Source organism: Pollachius pollachius, assembly GCF_949987615.1.
Source record: "Pollachius pollachius genome assembly, chromosome: 11".
NCBI lineage: Eukaryota > Metazoa > Chordata > Actinopteri > Gadiformes > Gadidae > Pollachius > Pollachius pollachius.
In genome coordinates, this window is record NC_136944.1 from 14,493,715 (window position 1) to 14,510,408 (window position 16,694).

Consider the following 16,694-nt stretch of genomic DNA (forward strand, 5'->3'; position numbering starts at 1 on the left):
AATTCATTATTTATCATTGACCTGGTGGCTTGAAAAATAATATCCAGCAGGATGTTGACATTATCGTTCTACATTCTGCTTCCTCCGGTTATTATAAGCACAATATGTGTCACATGTTTTTCACTGAGTTTTGAAATCCTCTGGACATGACATTATTACATACGAGTACCAATTAAATTCACAATCTCTGGTGTTTCACTTCTGGTTCTTTCAGATTTATCTAGTGCCTAGCATGACATTTTACTTCTATACATGGACATAGATTATCATTAAGCTGTCATCTGGTCCTGAAATACAAGAAAAATGGCAATTATTTTTCTTCCTGTAATTACATTTAACACGTCATGACCGTTTAATAGTAATGTTAAACTCACATAGCACCTTATTATGAAGTGCTAAAAGCACACTGTCCATGTATACGACTGTTGAATACATGTACAAACGTGCTAATACTAACTTAAAATGCATTAGCATGCACAGTGAAAAAGCACTACTACCAATTATGACATAACATCTAAATGCTACGGATGCCACTAGCGATTAGACACAATCAGTAGAAGTAAATGAAATAATATAGTACAACTCCAAAAATTGCTTCTTATAAAACGCTTCTTACATCAGTAGTTTCATATAAAGAGATCATAATCTGCCGTCTGAATTCATTATTTGTTATTTTTAATACTATATATATATAAAGCCTAACATATACTTTTTTAAGGCAGGGTGTTACAAAGGAAAATCTCCATTGCACCATGTCTTTTGTCCTATGTCCTTCTTTAATATGACATCTTCTTGACAAGCGGTCAGAGACAGCTCTAGGGCCAGTGGGGCCTCCAGAGCAGGCTGTATCACAGGACATAACAGTAATGTGTTAATAAATGCTTCAGTAAAGGAAAAACAAACATCAACAATTCCCATGTCTTCCGCTCCTGCCTCCTTTTCAAAACCAAATCCATACCCTTTTTGTTACAAATCCCTTTTTTTATTCAGCCATGCATATATGACTGTATACAATTCATTGCAATTCAAACCCTGCCATTAACACCCTCTATTTTCCTATAGGTGCATATTTTACAAGGGCTTTTTCTCCAAGCATAATATATTTTCTACCATTTTCTCCATGTCCATCCTTTTCTTATTTTTCCTAACATTCCTAGAATCTACATAAATAGCATATTTGCTGCAGCGAACAATGATGGCAGTCCACTGAAAAATGGTTAAAAAGCCTTAAACACAGTGTATTTTATTTTCAACTAATAGCATGCGTAAGAGGAGCAAATTGTGAAAATATAAACCATCCTTGTAGTGTAAGAAAAAAAAAAAAACATGAATATGTGTTTGCATAAATTGTGATCATGTCCAGAAAGTTTAGTTTGACTAAAATTGTGTCCTTATGATTTCCAACCACTTGTGACTTCCCCACATCTTTCGTTCCCCCAACCTTCTATGTCATCCCTCTCTGTAACCACATCGATGACGGATGAGGACCAATGGCAGTTTCTAATTGCCGCGCACTTTTAGGTGGTTGTCCTCCACCACCACCAGCTGAGAGTCCTCCTTCACCGGCAAAAGGGCATCCCTTTCCGGGCTGTCTACCCTCACCAGCTCCCCCTCCTCCACAACCATGCCGCCTCTCTCGCCCTCGCCCAGACCCCCCTCGGATTCCTCCTCCACATCCTCTTCGTCGTGTTGCACCACCACCACCTCCTCCTCCTCTTCCTCTTCCCCGTCGCGGAACTTCTTCACGTGGAAGGTGAAGGGTGGCACCCGGTACACGTACGTCTTGGGGTGGCCGCGCTTGGCCTTCTCCTTGGCCTTCTCCTTGGCCACCTTGATCTTCTCCTTGCGCTCCAGGTTGGGGGTCATGCGGGAGCTCAGCTTGCCCATCTTCTTCTCCAGGCTGTGCTTGGTCTTCTCCAGGTTCTTGCGGGTCCGCAGTTTCGTCTTCTCCAGGTTCTCGCGGGTCCTCTGCTTGGTCTTGGCCAGGTTCTCCTTGGTCTTCAGTTTGGTCTTCTCCATCTCCTCCTTGGAGAAGGCCTTCTTCAGGTTGTCCACGCGCTGCTTGCCACTGCGCTTGATGCGCTCTGCGCGGGACTCCTCGACGATCTCCTCGATCTCCACCTCCTCGTCCGAGTTGACGGGGTCAGGGGCGCCTTCGGGGACCTGCGCTAGGCCGTCCGCCGCCACCCCGGCTTCGCACACCGCCTCGGGGGACTTGGACTTGGTGGGTTTGGGGGGCTTCGTTTCGTCCTGGGGGAGGGGGATCGGAAAAACAGAGCGCAGAGGTTAGCGCAAGAATGAAGCCGAAGAGTAGAGCAGTTTTAATATTTGAAACACTGGCCAAATACCAGCACAAACGGAAGTAGGCCAATGTATTTTACCAGGGTTTACAAAGCTGTAGCAATGTCCCCATAACTAAAATGACATTCTCCTGACACAATGATTCCGAGAACATTTTAACGACAGTAAACGGTAGGAGGCAAAGGTCAATCAAATGGAAATTTCTACTGGTCTAGAAATGACTCATTCATAAACCTTGTTATGTACATGCTAGATGCATCACGTTCTGCTCTTAGAGCACCATCTAGTGGTCCACCAGTAAAACACTGTCCCTCTTAGAAAGCTCACAACCACACATAGATTAACACATAGGCATAGGCACACACACACACAAACACCCACCCACCCACCCACCCACACAACCACACACACACATACACACACACACAAGTGTTCAAAGTGGTTCAAAGTGACCCTAAACGACACTTCAGGGTCTGAGGCTGTGCTCTGATTGACGTCCTATCCATCTTTCATCAACTTGTAGCCGTTTGAAATCTTTCATGTTCTTTCCTGTAGGTGTCCTCTTTTCTCCCCCAAGTCTTGTTTACATGAATTGTCTCCAACTGTGTTATTTAGTTAATTGTGTTCACCTGTGTTATCCCATCCTGTCCTACTATTTTAAGGAATAACGTTGAACAAGACACTGAGCGTTTACTGCAGTCCAAATTCACAACATTGACACAACACTCCAACTGTCGGTTGAGGTTAAGAAAATATGAGTGAAAGACAAGCACATGCAAGACAAGCAGACAAGCATAATTATATCTTGACTCGAGCGCAAATAATATATATTGACAATGACAAGCGACGACCAGCCCTTTATCGTGGCTTAATAAGCTAATGTAGGGTTATATATTTGCAATGTATTTATTGTTTGAACCTTATTAAACAGCTCATGTGGATTATTTCATAATGGTCAATGTAAGATAGTTGCATGTGACTTATCTGTTCATAAGAAATTGCATTATCCTTCTTGAAATCCTTCTGGGCTCTGAGCTTCATCTTTTATTTGCAACTCCAAGATTTAAAAAGAGGATGAGACGTTTGGATGGAGTAGAATCTAGTACAATCCCGGTTGATCCAGACCATTTTCATCGACCTGTTTCCTGGTCGGCGGAAGCCCAGCAAATCCCCTTAGGTGTGGCAGGATCTACTACTGCTACATGTATCATGGTCACGTAACGCCCTGTTGTCCTGCCACTGAGTTCTAGTTTACAAGGTTTTTATTTTCAGCCAGTTTGCTAATCTAGTTAATATTTTCCGCCAGTTCGATTGGTGGTATATTACTGTGACAGTTCATGGAACTTATAATAGCAGTAAGTGAACCTATAGAACACCTTAGCGGAACACATGTATACTCCTCCAGGCTGTTTCTGCATTGGCTGTGGTTGCAATAACAGTGCAGAGATCTATATGTGCCATCTGTATGTCTAATAATAAGACTTGTGAAACAATAATCTGTTATTTGTAATTCTATCTTGTAATTCTATAGATTGCCTTGCCTTTTAAAAAGAGCCGACAAAAAGAGTGTTGGGCTAAATATCAAGCAGGGATCACGCGTGTGTGTCTGTGTGTGTGTGTGTGTGTGTGTGTGTGTGTGTGTGTGTGTGTGTGTCCGCAAGTTTGCATGTATGTGTAAACTTCCGCCGGGCCGCTTTCGATATCCATCGGAATCAGCTGACAGATGCTATGCCTAACCCTGTTGCTCTATTACCTAAATGTATTGTCGCCACATTTCTTTCCTCCCGCCTATATACAGAACGTAATCTCAGGCAGTAAAAGAAATCGCCACATGATCCAGTCATTAAACGAACATTGCTTCCTTATCTGGCGCTGAGTATGGGCCTCGCGCTGCCAACCAACTCTGTGTATTTTGGGCTTGCCGTGCGCTCTCCCTGGATGCCATTGAGCGATCCTTGGTCACCTGCCAGGCCAGCACTCAGCCCTGGCCAATCAGCCACCCCCCCTCTCTCAGCCCCTCAGCCCCAACCCAACAGCCTCCCTATTTGCCAAGCAACAAATAAACACGGGGGCCCCTGTCACCGTGGCAACACCCTCCAACAAATAATAGTCAACATATCGACAACAATACCCCGGCCGCATAGCTCTAACGGGAATATGACGGCTAGAACAAACAGGACAACCTCTGATAAACCGACTTTGTAGACTACGATGGACAAGGCAATGTGAATCAGGTTCAACGGCACCACCAGTCTGTTTATCTGTCTGTCTGGCTCAGCCTGTACGAATGTATACATGTTTGCCCGCATGTTCAGCATGTGTGCCGATGGAAACTGATGAATGACGTCTCTGACCAACTGTTCAGTGATACGGTGTACATGTTATTCTATTGTATGCAGCGAGCAGAGTGCAGAGTACATACAGTACATTTACATGTAGGCCCTTTATCAGATGCTTTTATCCAAAGCCACTTACAATAAGTACATTTGTCAGAAGACAATACAGTAGGTGAGGGGTCTTTTTCACACACACACACACACACACACACACACACACACACACACACACACACACACACACACTCTGCATGTCAAAACTTCAATCAATCATACAGAGCAGGCATCCCACATTTATCTGGGTGGGAGAGAGGAACTGCCTTAGAGAGTGGTGTTTCGGATGCTGTTAATGTCCCAACGCGCCAATAGAGGGGAGAGGAACGGTTACGGCACCATATAAAGATGAAAGACTGTGGCCTTTGGAGACTGGAATGGTACATAGTCTAAAGCTTGTAAGCAGGCATAGGTGGTAGCAACCCCTTTCACAGTCACATGGGAATATGTATACAATGAAGCCTAATATAAACATAACATTAAGTATATAGGCATAGGTAGTGTAGTAATAGTGTTTAGAATAGAATGGCATTATACTCGATTCCAAAAGAAGATAATTGTACTTTATTTGATTATGAACACAATAAAGAAACTCAAAATAAAACGACTCATGGATTCTAACCTGCATATGCTTTGACAAACACAATATCCACACATTGAATTGTGTAAAAAACATGGATTTAATTGACTCCCTGGTCACACGAAAATATCTAATATCTCATGAAAAACTGCCCCTTTTTTCATGAGATAGTAGATACCTCATGAAATCCAATTGTAAACTGTGCGACTGGTACATCAAGACCGCAGCCATGACCCCTTATTGGTCAACTCCCATGTTAGGTAAGATCAGAAGCAGCAGACACGACAATGAAACTGACACACACACTTGTTCCAAGGGACTTTCTCTGAGTAATCCTAAAAGCATCTACTGATCCATTTTTTTTTACAACAAAAGAAAAAAGCTCAACGGACAGAGAGACAGAGAGTGATGAGAGACATGGAAAGTCCATTCGTGTCCATGTGTTACCTTCAAAGTTCCTCACTCCACGCCCCCCCCCCCCCCCCCCCCCCCCCCCCCCCCCACACACACACACACACACATAGAGTACAGACCCACACAGAGAGCTCTGGAAAAGTCTGCTTCACATGTGCATTCTGACAGGTGCAAGGAAGGGAGTGGTGTGATGATGCACAGTTCTCCCGCTGGTCAATGAGAGAGACCTCTGTTGGTAATCATGGCGGCTAGTAATTTCCTCCATGAGTGGCTATGAGACACACTTTGTGTGACACACTGGTGTTACGTTTTGTAACCCACAATAAAATAATACAATTTTGCAATAAAATAGATTAAAATACAGATGTGGAGAAAACCGGCCTTATGAAGGCAAACAACCAATATCACAGTTAATTTTATTACTCAGCCTCAGAAAATGTTAGCGGTATCAGGCAGAGCTCTCCCATGACTCATACAGCTGTTGTCATGGGAAACATAGCTTTTCCTGTGCTCCTGGCATTCCCCTAGCCCCTGCCACCTCTCTGATGATCTCTAATATACACAGAATATAGTTACGCTTCAGATACAATACTTTTGCTTAGCAGTAAAAACACAGTGATATGGCATGGCCATGGAAAGCACATGGAAATCAAATAACTAAATTTGAATTATAAATTAATGAATTACTAACTAGAGATGTGAAACCAATTCCTGTCAATGGCAGATAGAGGACTGGCTGTTATAATGCATTTAGAGATGGCAGGCTTCCTAAATGACTGATCGTCATTTATGGATTTGATACTGTGATTTTAATTTAGCAAAATCACATGAATTTCCTTTGGGTTGTGAGGGCAGGGGGGAGAGAGAGAAAGAGAGAGACAGAAAGAGAGAGCTGTGAGAGACACTCTCGCTTCCAAAATACCGCTATCCTGACTTGTCCCCTTAACAAGTCCCTCACACCGTCTTGATGAAAGGCTGTTTGGGTGAGTCACACACTGTAGCAGCTGCCAGGGCCTGTCTGTGCAGCTGTGCACTTAGCTGGTCCAGGGGAGAGGGGGGGAGGCAATATTGCCCCCAAATCTAACACCCCAGGGACAGGGAAGGACTATATAAGAAGAATATGGATAGGAAGAGAGAGTGGGAGATCCTGCAGTGCTGCAGATTGCATCCCCAAAATCAGAGCTGACTGGCAAAGACTTAAAAAGAATGTACACCTCAGCTGCTTTTTATGTTAATATGGCTTGAGTTTTTAATTTATTTTGTGAACAGTGAAAATATATAGTTGAGGCTGCATATTATACACATGCAGGACAGCATTGTGGTTTGGGTATTCCACTCCAGGCTCAAAGGTATATTGGTCGATACCCAAGGTCCACAGTCTACCTGACTATCCATGAGCAAGATTTCTGACCACCAGCTCCTTACAAAAAAGAGCTTGAGTAAAAGTGTCCGCTAACTGGGTAGATACATAAAAGCTAAATATAGGTGATGTTGCACCATCACATTACATTTGAGGGGGAATCCTCCAGGAAAGAGGCTAAGCTATCACATTTGTGAGGATTCTCCCCACAAGGAGAACGGTTGTGTGTGTGTGTGTGTGTGTGTGTGTGTGTGTGTGTGTGTGTGTGTGTGTGTGTGTGTGTGTGTGTGTGTGTGTGTGTGTGTGTGTGTGTGTGTGTGAAAACAAAGACCGGCCTCTTGGGCCCTCACAGAGGACTGACTTAACTGTGGTGTCATGGAAGTTCTGCTGCAAACAGACGGGCTCATTCACCCAGTCACCCGGGGTGATGTCAGGGCTGGAGGGCCGTGCGTATGCCACGGTAAGCGCCCAGTTCCTCGGTTTTCCTTTTCACGGTCATTTGCGAACACACAGCCAGGAATTTGAGTGCAAGGGGAAAGCCCTTTTCCATGGGTAAGCTCTTCCTGGTCTGAAACCACTGGAATCCTACGATAGCCACATGCAAAGAAACAACATTGACTTTTCCGACCCTGCATCCCTGCAAGACCTAGCAGCTCAGGGTGGATTATATAAGTATATATATATACATGGTAAAGGTACCTCTCACTTATGATACTGATTTATACACATTGATGCCAACATATTGTGTAATGTTTGAAGAAGGTTTTGGGCAACCATTAAGAACTTTGAATTCAAACTTTCCATTGGCTCAGTTTTTATGTAATCCTAGTTAATCTAAATCAAAATATATATATAAAAAATATTGCCCTCTATGCTGATCATTAGTGATTTTTCCCAATAATAGTAAATTAAAGATTTTATTAAAATGATACCACCACTCCGACTACTACTTCTACCACTTCAAATAAAGAACATTTATATACGTACGTGCGTAAAATATATATACGTATATGAATTTCAAGATGAGGAAAAGTGGTTAATCAATCTGCATTGTGAACTGATATCGAAAAACCCAACGTCAGAGCTAATGGAGAACCTAACACAGAGATTACATGTTCGCTCGTTAGCAATAATGGCTAATGAGCAATCATTCCTAGCCAACAATACCTGCAAGGAGCCAGCCCACCACAATGCCCTCCTTTGTTCCCCCACAGTGTTGCTCTGCCGGTTACTGTGTAAGCAGGAGATTATTAGTGGAAATAATGACTGGCCCTCCTCATGAGGCTTTCGTGTGGAGAGAGTGAGCTGCCTTCTCGTTGCTGCAGCTAATAAAGTGAAAAACTCAGTCATGTCCAGAACTGTTTCAGTTAAATAACTGAATACGAACGTACTCGATTTGTAGGCTATAGATACACTCAAGTTTATTAAAACTTAAAGCAACCATAATCTTTATTTTTATCTGCATTACCGCTATACCACACCATATAATTTCTGATGAAATCATTCATAACATCAATTTTGCAAAACTTAATCTGAAGGCACCCGTGCCTGTTATAGACGTAACCTAGTCTTACTGACAGCCGATAACTCACAGGCCCAGTGCCGGGAACACATAACGTGCGTAGCACAGCATAACAGAGTATAGCATAGCACAGCCGAGCAGTGGGGATCCTCACGCAATGGCTACACTTCAAAGGCTGGTTTCTCCAGACTGGCTGTTTCCCACATGAATACGCCAGACCTGTCTAACGTTTCCTCCAATATAAACATTATCATACAACATCAATGACACAGATAGTCAACGACTCAACGTCATGATATTTTACTACGGATACATTTAAGCACGCGCCTCAAAACAGGAATTGTTATAGCTTTTTATACAATCAATGCACCCTGTAATGCAACTTTCTAAGCCTCATTTCAATGGACAGACTGACTGATGGCAAAACAAATACAAATCCCTGTTTGATACTGTATTGGCTGCAGAAGGTAACCCACAGCACTGCACATGAACACGAGCTCCGATGGACACACACATGCGGACAAACAATAACTGCTGCTGCGGATGACTAAACTCAAAACCCAGGCAGTGAAACGGGGCACCGCTGCGTGCCATTTCATAGCTTCCCGACCAGGGTAGTATTTAGACGCAACACACCCAAGTGGGTTCCACTAATGTCCTTTCGACAGACTTTACACATCGTTGGCTGATGAGGCGTCTACTACCCAGGGTGTGGGTTGGTGTGTGTGTGTGTGTGTGTGTGTGTGCGCGCGTGTGTGTGTGTGTGTGTGTGTGCGCATCCCTACATCCACAAATCATATCAAGTGGATGAAGGAAACATTTCTATGTGGCCCGCCTAAGAGGACTTTTTTCTTTTCTGTCTACATCAACTGGTCACCTGATCCTTCAACCAGCTGGCAGATCCCGTCTGCAGAGGTGAAATGAGGTAAAATGGACAGGGGGGGGGGTGTAGGGGATAGGGGTGATGGTGGTGGTGGTGGGGACGGGGGTTCCTGGAATGAAGGGGGCCCATAACATATACTGAGTTAAATAAACTCAAGTTCTCAAGCGCACAAATGTTCAAGTGTGATTCTGCAAATGTCCATGGACACGTATGGTTTAATAGTGTCAGGAATCCACTTGATGTATATTAACTATGCTCGTCAACACAGAAGTGGATGTGCTAGATTCCTTGGCATGTATAACACATGTGCAGCGCAATGTTTGCTTCTTAAACACTCATACGCCCCACTGTGCACTTTTTAATAGTATTTCCACTTGCCCATAGCGCACTCTGAGGTGTGCACTGTGCAGCCGTTGCATGACAAACACACATACTGTACTAGCTGAATGTGTAGCATGTAGCTAGCTAAAATATCAGAGCTCCCATATCGGGTGCACATGTTCGACACGGCCAGGGCAGGGGAAAGGCTAAGGAAACACTGTCAGCAAATCACTTGATATATTGTGTATTCGCACAGCAGGCGTGTGCTAGGACAATTCCCACTTATGATTTGAAATAGTGCAGTGCAGAACAAGAACATTGACATCAACTCCCAAATACAAAAAAACACAAAAACATGGATTAGGCCTAGATGCCAACAAATTTAAAAAGAACAGGGGATACAGACTGGAAAGCTCTTGTTTTGTAAAGCACTATTCATTTCCTTGGGTTTGAAGGGTGCTTAATAAATATAATTATTTTGTACACTGGGTTAATTCTGAAGCAAGAGACCATTTTCTACAAAAACGCTTTTTGTTGTTGTTTTACAAATGTTGTTTTACAAACTGTTGATTGTTTTTTCCCAACTTTTTTCCCAGGAGTCAACAGTGGACTCCAATTGCTGAACAACCAACTCTGCCAATGGAACCCTAAAAGGCGTGTCTGTGTTTTCTGGGGGACTGACAGGATAAGCGTCTTAAGATAACACAGCAATGAGCAACACATGAGCAATAAGGAAGAAATCAAAACAGGAACTTTGAAGGGAAGCATGCGGATGAACAATGAATCAGAGTTAAGATAAAGTAATATAGGGTGGATCAGACATCCAGGAATTATATATAGGGTGGATCAGACATCCAGGAATTATATTATACTATGTTATAATCTACTACTGTATTTAGTATTTGTAATAATGCATTGCACATCGCACAATTTCACAATTTCCGCTCTACGTTATTGGAACGAATCCCAGCATGAACTCGTTATCATATGGAGATCTATTCTGGACATACAAGACAACCCTGAGAACTGTACACTACTAGTCCACATTGACTCTACATAGTAGCTGACACGCAGCAGTGAAATGTAGACCCTGCCAGATAGTTTTCTCTCCGTGAGGAGCCGGGGTTGGGCGGGGGGGGTCTGAGGTATCAGTAGCGAGAGAGAACGGGAGGAAGGGGAACTAACAGGGTGTACGTTATACACTATAGTGTACTAAGCCACAAGGGGAAGCCAAGCCAAAGTACACCCATTACATCACACTTACCATAAGTAGTGTGTCCAAAGGGACTTACAAGTTAGGCTGAGAACAATTAACACGTTGGCGTAACTAAAACTTGTTTCTTGAGCACAACTGGAGTGAAGTGCATTGTGCCTTGTGTAGGTTCCCAAAAATATACCCTCAAGTACAATTCTGAAAAAACAGGATTTGAGTTAGGAGAACAGAGAATATCAGGAAAGTTTACTTAGCTTCATCAGCTGAGTAAAACCAGCTGATGAAACCAACAGAAATAAAATGAAACATGGTGTATCAAGGATACCATTCTTTTGACGGCATCATTTATAAATTCATAATTATGTAATGCCTCCTTGCTCCAATCCTTAATCTCCTAATTACTATTGGCAAGAGGAGCTTTGGAAGACTCGCCTACAGTAAGCTGTGAGTAGGGACAGATAGGTAAAGCAATAGAGAGGGTATGTGGCAAGCATACCCGTCCAAGGAGAGAGGGAGACAGAGAGAGAGAGAGATAGACAGAGCGAGAGAGAGAGCGAGAGAGAGAGAGAGAGAGAGAGAGAGAGAGAGAGAGAGAGAGAGAGAGAGATGCCTAAGAGATGAATCACCAAGCTAACTTGGTGCGGTTGTTTATTAGCGTTAGTTTCTCTGACCTGCTTGAATTGGTAGCCTCCTCAAAACGTTCTAACAGGGAGTGACCCTCTGTGTCAAAAACTGAGGGTCATCCACTGCACTCACAGGGACACCGACTACATTCAACAAATACTCATACATAATATAATATGTAATGGAATATAATACATTTTATGGAAAGAAATCAGTCATTTTGGACCGTATTTCAATGCACAAAAATGTTAGTTGAAGTTATTTATATTTAAGTTAATCAAAGATGATATACATACTGATAATAAACACCATCATAATATAATAAATAATGCATTGCACATAATAAATTCAATGTCCCTTTGGAATGTATATTTGCAAATATAGCAACAATTTTCCGATTGGGTTCGGCCTCACAGAACACATTCTTGGAGTGGGCTTGGTGGGTCTGAGGGCTGTCCTGGGACGGAGTGCTTGACCCAGTGCCACAGGGCTGGGGCATGGAAGTGTAGGAAGGAACTGGTACGTGGTTACCGAGACGGTCAACCCCTGATCGAGGGGGACACATGTTGGGGAGGGGACCTTGATTTCCTGCCATAAGCGATGTTTTGGGGGCCCGGACAGGATTTCTTCCGTGTCAAATTGACATGAAAGAATCAAGTGCAGTGTGGAAAAGAGACGGAGGGTAATACAAGGGTTGGTCAAAGGGAAGTGGACCCCGGGACTCAGGTGATGACAGGCTGGTTGGACCGGGTGCTGGCCCGGTTCTATACATCAGCTGCTGCTATGCTTAAGACCATGGTCTGGTTAAGACCCACGGATGTCAAAGTATTATGGTGAGATTAGGGTTGAAGGGTGGGATACATTTCTGTTTAAGTTTATATATATATATATATATATATACATACATACATATATATATGTATATATTTATAAATCAATACATATACACTGATTCAACACAGTATAAATAACTTTCAATTTATTTATCGCTGCATTTCGTTACATATATTTCTTTATTTATCCATCTACATCTATATTTATCTGCTTATAATTAAATATAAATTTATGTATCTATCTATCTATCTATCTATCTATCTATCTATCTATCTATCTATCTATCTCTCTATCCCCCTTTCTATTTATCTCTCTGTCTCTCTATACTGCAGGCATGGTGTTGCCACACCTTGCTTGCATACATGCATTTCGTTACATATATTTCTTTATTTATCCATCTACATCTATATTTATCTGCTTATAATTAAATATAAATTTATGTATCTATCTATCTATCTATCTATCTATCTATCTATCTATCTATCTATCTATCTATCTATCTATCTATCTATCTATCTATCTATCTATCTCTCTATCCCCCTTTCTATTTATCTCTCTGTCTCTCTATACTGCAGGCATGGTGTTGCCACACCTTGCTGTTGCTAAGGAACAATGCTTGCATCCCTCTCCTGATGTAATTATAAAACATTACTGTTAGAATCTTACCCTGGGGAGGGGAGGCCGGAAAGATGTGGTTATTCTGAGAAACAAGCATAGTGACATGAGACATAAAAGTCAATGTGGGACACTCACACCTGCATGCACATTTGCTTGGGCGCGTGCACGCACACACACACACACACACACACACACACACACACACACACACACACACACACACACACACACACACACACACACACACATAAATACATATTTGTGTTATGCCTTGCATAAGTTCAGGGGCAATACAAACTACGATAGTTCACTACGTTAACTTAAAACGCAAGTTTAGTCACCTTGTCACTTAGGCCTATTTGACTCATATGGATCGAAAGCAATTATAACGTACATTCATCTCTCACTGATGCCTCTACCCCTCCTCGCATTCTCTTAGCGCTTTCGTTCCACCGGGTGCTCTTTCTTTTTCAGCCATTAAAAACTGACACCAGGGGGCCATCCCTTGGGAATAAATAGGCCGGAGCTTGGAGCCTAACACTGCAGCACAAACCAATCTATTCAGACAACTGCCTTAAAGTCTCAAAAGGCTGCATTCACAAAGGTATAGACATCGATGCAGGCATGAAAAGCTGAAGAATGACTACAAACAAATATGAATTGCATGATTCAACACTGCAATTCATGATTCGATAAATGGTATCCATAATGATTTTACAGAAAATTCTGGACCCTTTTTCTCTAAATGTCAATGGGTGGTGTTTAACAAACATTGGAAGGCACCTGCTTCACTTCAGTAATTATTAAGGTCTTGCCTCTGATTGAATTACTGCTAAATGCCAAAAGTGTAATTTGGAGCCTCTGTGGACATGCCAGCATAGCTGGTGGCCAGTTGGTATACTTGCAGACACTGGCCTTAAACTAACCATCCATAAGAAGAGTTACACTTAGGGATTATATTATATACTCTTAATAATTTGATTTTCTTATGTATGATCTCATAATATCTCATTATATACATACAGATACGAATAAAGGAATGGATATAATATAAATAAATAAAATCTCATCTTTCTTAGTTCAGGAGATGAGCTAAGGCCTAACTTTATCTTGGATGAGCATACCTACTCTTGATATAACTTCTGATCTATGAGGCCTGACCCAAATACACGGTTTCGTACAAACAACTTCATTGTCATGTATGCACACGCACAGTTGCTTTTATGATTTTTTTAACGAAAATTCTCTACTCAAACACGCCACCGGTTCTGTTCTGCAAATAGAGATTATCCTCAACTGTAATAAAAGGTAGTTATAGTGCAGATAGTAGGACACAGGGCTCTTTCTAACCAACAATCAGTGAGAAAGGGTGATGCCGTGGCAGCAGCATTAAGCTGGACCGTAGCTCAGATGTAACAGCATGCCACGCTCAGAAAAGACCAGCTCACCCAGCCACACTCAGAGGTTGTAGATTCATCAGCCACTCACTCGCAGTCCATTTTCCACACACGACACTTTTAGATCCAGTAGGAAGCTCCGAGCTATGGAAAGCTGAGATGGTAAGCTTCATGCAGCTTATCCACGGCAACACAATATAATACGTTCCAAACGTAGAAGAAAACATTGGTCCCACATTGTTAAAAAAAAATGTAAAATGAACAAACCAGTCAATATTGAATAAAAAATTAACAGACCTTGTACTTAATATACGGTTATATTTAGTGCCAGCTCTGGGTATATGATTACTATACATTTATAGTTCAAGATGGGTCTACTCAGTTGCAGTTTTGTGCCTCTTTAAGCAAACTGTGAGTATAGGTAATGCGCCATACACACCAGCATGCCAGAATTTATAGCTCTGTGCCTTTGATCACTGGCCTTGCTTCTTAATATAGTCTTATTGTGCAACCATCAGGTTTAACAGTTAGTTTAAAAAGGAAAACGTCATGACTTGCCTTTCTCTGTCCTATAAGAGGGTTGCTATGACATCTAGTCATCTAGTGTGGAATGAAATAATTGACCCGTTCGGATCAATTTGGAACACTACAATGCAAAGCGATATAAGGGCTATCCAAAAGGGCGACAATCCTATGCTCCAATGGCACCTCATTTGTGTTTCACGCTTCTGTCACACTTTCCCACTGCATTGTGGGAAATGCAGCAACACCTAACTCATTAGAATTCCCAATAACCTAATAACTGCTTTTAACAGTCACAGCTATAATCTACCACAGTTAGACACACAGAGATTCTGTCATCGAGGGGATTCAAGTGAAACGGCTATGTCAACAAACACGACAACCTGAACGTTATTCCCCCCCCCCGCCCACAGTCCGCTCACCTGATAGAGGAGTATCTTGAAGTGTCGTCTCTTGAGTAGCTCGTTCTCGTTGCTCTCCAGTTTCTTGATCTGCCCCGCCTGCTTCTCCAGGTTGCTCCGCACCGACTTCACGTTGACGCTCACCTTGCGCACCTTCTCCAGCATCTTGTCCACACTGTGGGCCGTGCCGCTGTGGCTCTTGGCCAGCTTGGCCAGCTCCCCCTGGATCCCCGACACAGCCTTCTCCATGGCCTCCTGTCGGGTCTCCAGGCTGCCCTGGGTCTGCTGGATCTGGTCCACCACACCGATGATCTTGTCCAGCAGGGACAGCACCATGACGCCGTTCACCTGCGCCTCGCTCTTGCTGTGGGGCCCGGAGGCCGCTTCCAGCTCTGCCCCTCGGATGACCACTTCGTCATCTTCCTCTTCCTCATCGTCGTCGTCGTCGTAGTCTACAGCGGGAGCGCTGGCGGCGGCGACCAGGGCCACCTCGTCGTCACTGTAGGACGCATCGGCCAGGATCGACCGGTCCAGCTTCACCATTGAGTCAGCCATGGTCTCTGGAAGAATGCTCGGTGCTTGCACGCTCACGCAGGATAAAAATACAGTGCTACACACAAGTTACGGAACCCACCCTGCAACTCAACAACTCAACTTTCACCTTCTCTTCTCTCTTATTGGACAGCCTCTGGGCCAACGGAACAGTACACTCACTTCTAATCTGCTGTTCACTTTCTGTCCCACACTCTGTTCTGTCCTATAGAAACTTCTCTGTCTCTTTCTATCTCTGTCTCTATGCCTGTCTCTTGGAGCAGGAGAGGCAGCAGGCTCTGTATCACGGCTGAGGCATGTGTGACAACTCGAATGCTTCTGCTCCCCAGCTCCCAACCAGTAGAACTTTTCCCTTCCAAGCCCCTTCCCACTGCTCCCCTTGTGGCTGAGGGCTCCACCCCCTTTCCCTGCCCAGGCAGTGGGCACAGTATCCACAAGTACCAGTCCATGCACATTGGTGGTCACTTGCTGGAAAAACCTGTTGGTCTCCATCAAATGAAAGAGATGGCCGGGACACATGGTACAAACACTTATACGCACATGGGCATGCAAAAACAGACACACACACACACACGCATGTGCACGCATATGTGCACACACACACACACACACACACACACACACACATGCATGTGCACACATATGTGCGCACACACACGCATGTGCACGCATATGTGCGGACACACACACACACACATGCATGTGCACGCATATGTGCGCGCACACACACACACACAAACACACACACACACACACACACAC

The 16,694-nt window shown here is 43.4% G+C and overlaps 1 protein-coding gene across 1 annotated transcript; it reads right to left on the minus strand.

The window, feature by feature from the left end:
- Positions 1–897: 897 nt before the first annotated feature.
- On the minus strand, positions 898–16,213 carry cavin1a (caveolae associated protein 1a). Its single transcript, XM_079745862.1, has 2 exons — positions 15,402–16,213; positions 898–2,250 (listed from the first exon to the last, which is right to left on the minus strand). The coding sequence occupies exons 1-2, from the start codon at positions 15,933–15,935 to the stop codon at positions 1,501–1,503; spliced, it is 1,284 nt and encodes a 427-aa protein (XP_079601988.1). The 5' UTR covers positions 15,936–16,213; the 3' UTR covers positions 898–1,500.
- Positions 16,214–16,694: the final 481 nt, after the last annotated feature.

Coding starts and splice junctions, on each gene's coding strand:
- cavin1a (XM_079745862.1), bottom strand. CDS start 15,935: ATGGCTGACTCAATGGTGAAGCTGGACCGGTCGATCCTGGCCGATGCG. Junction 2,251..15,401: donor TCAAGATACTCCTCTATCAG/GTGAGCGGACTG, acceptor CCCCTCCCCCAG/GACGAAACGAAGCCCCCCAA.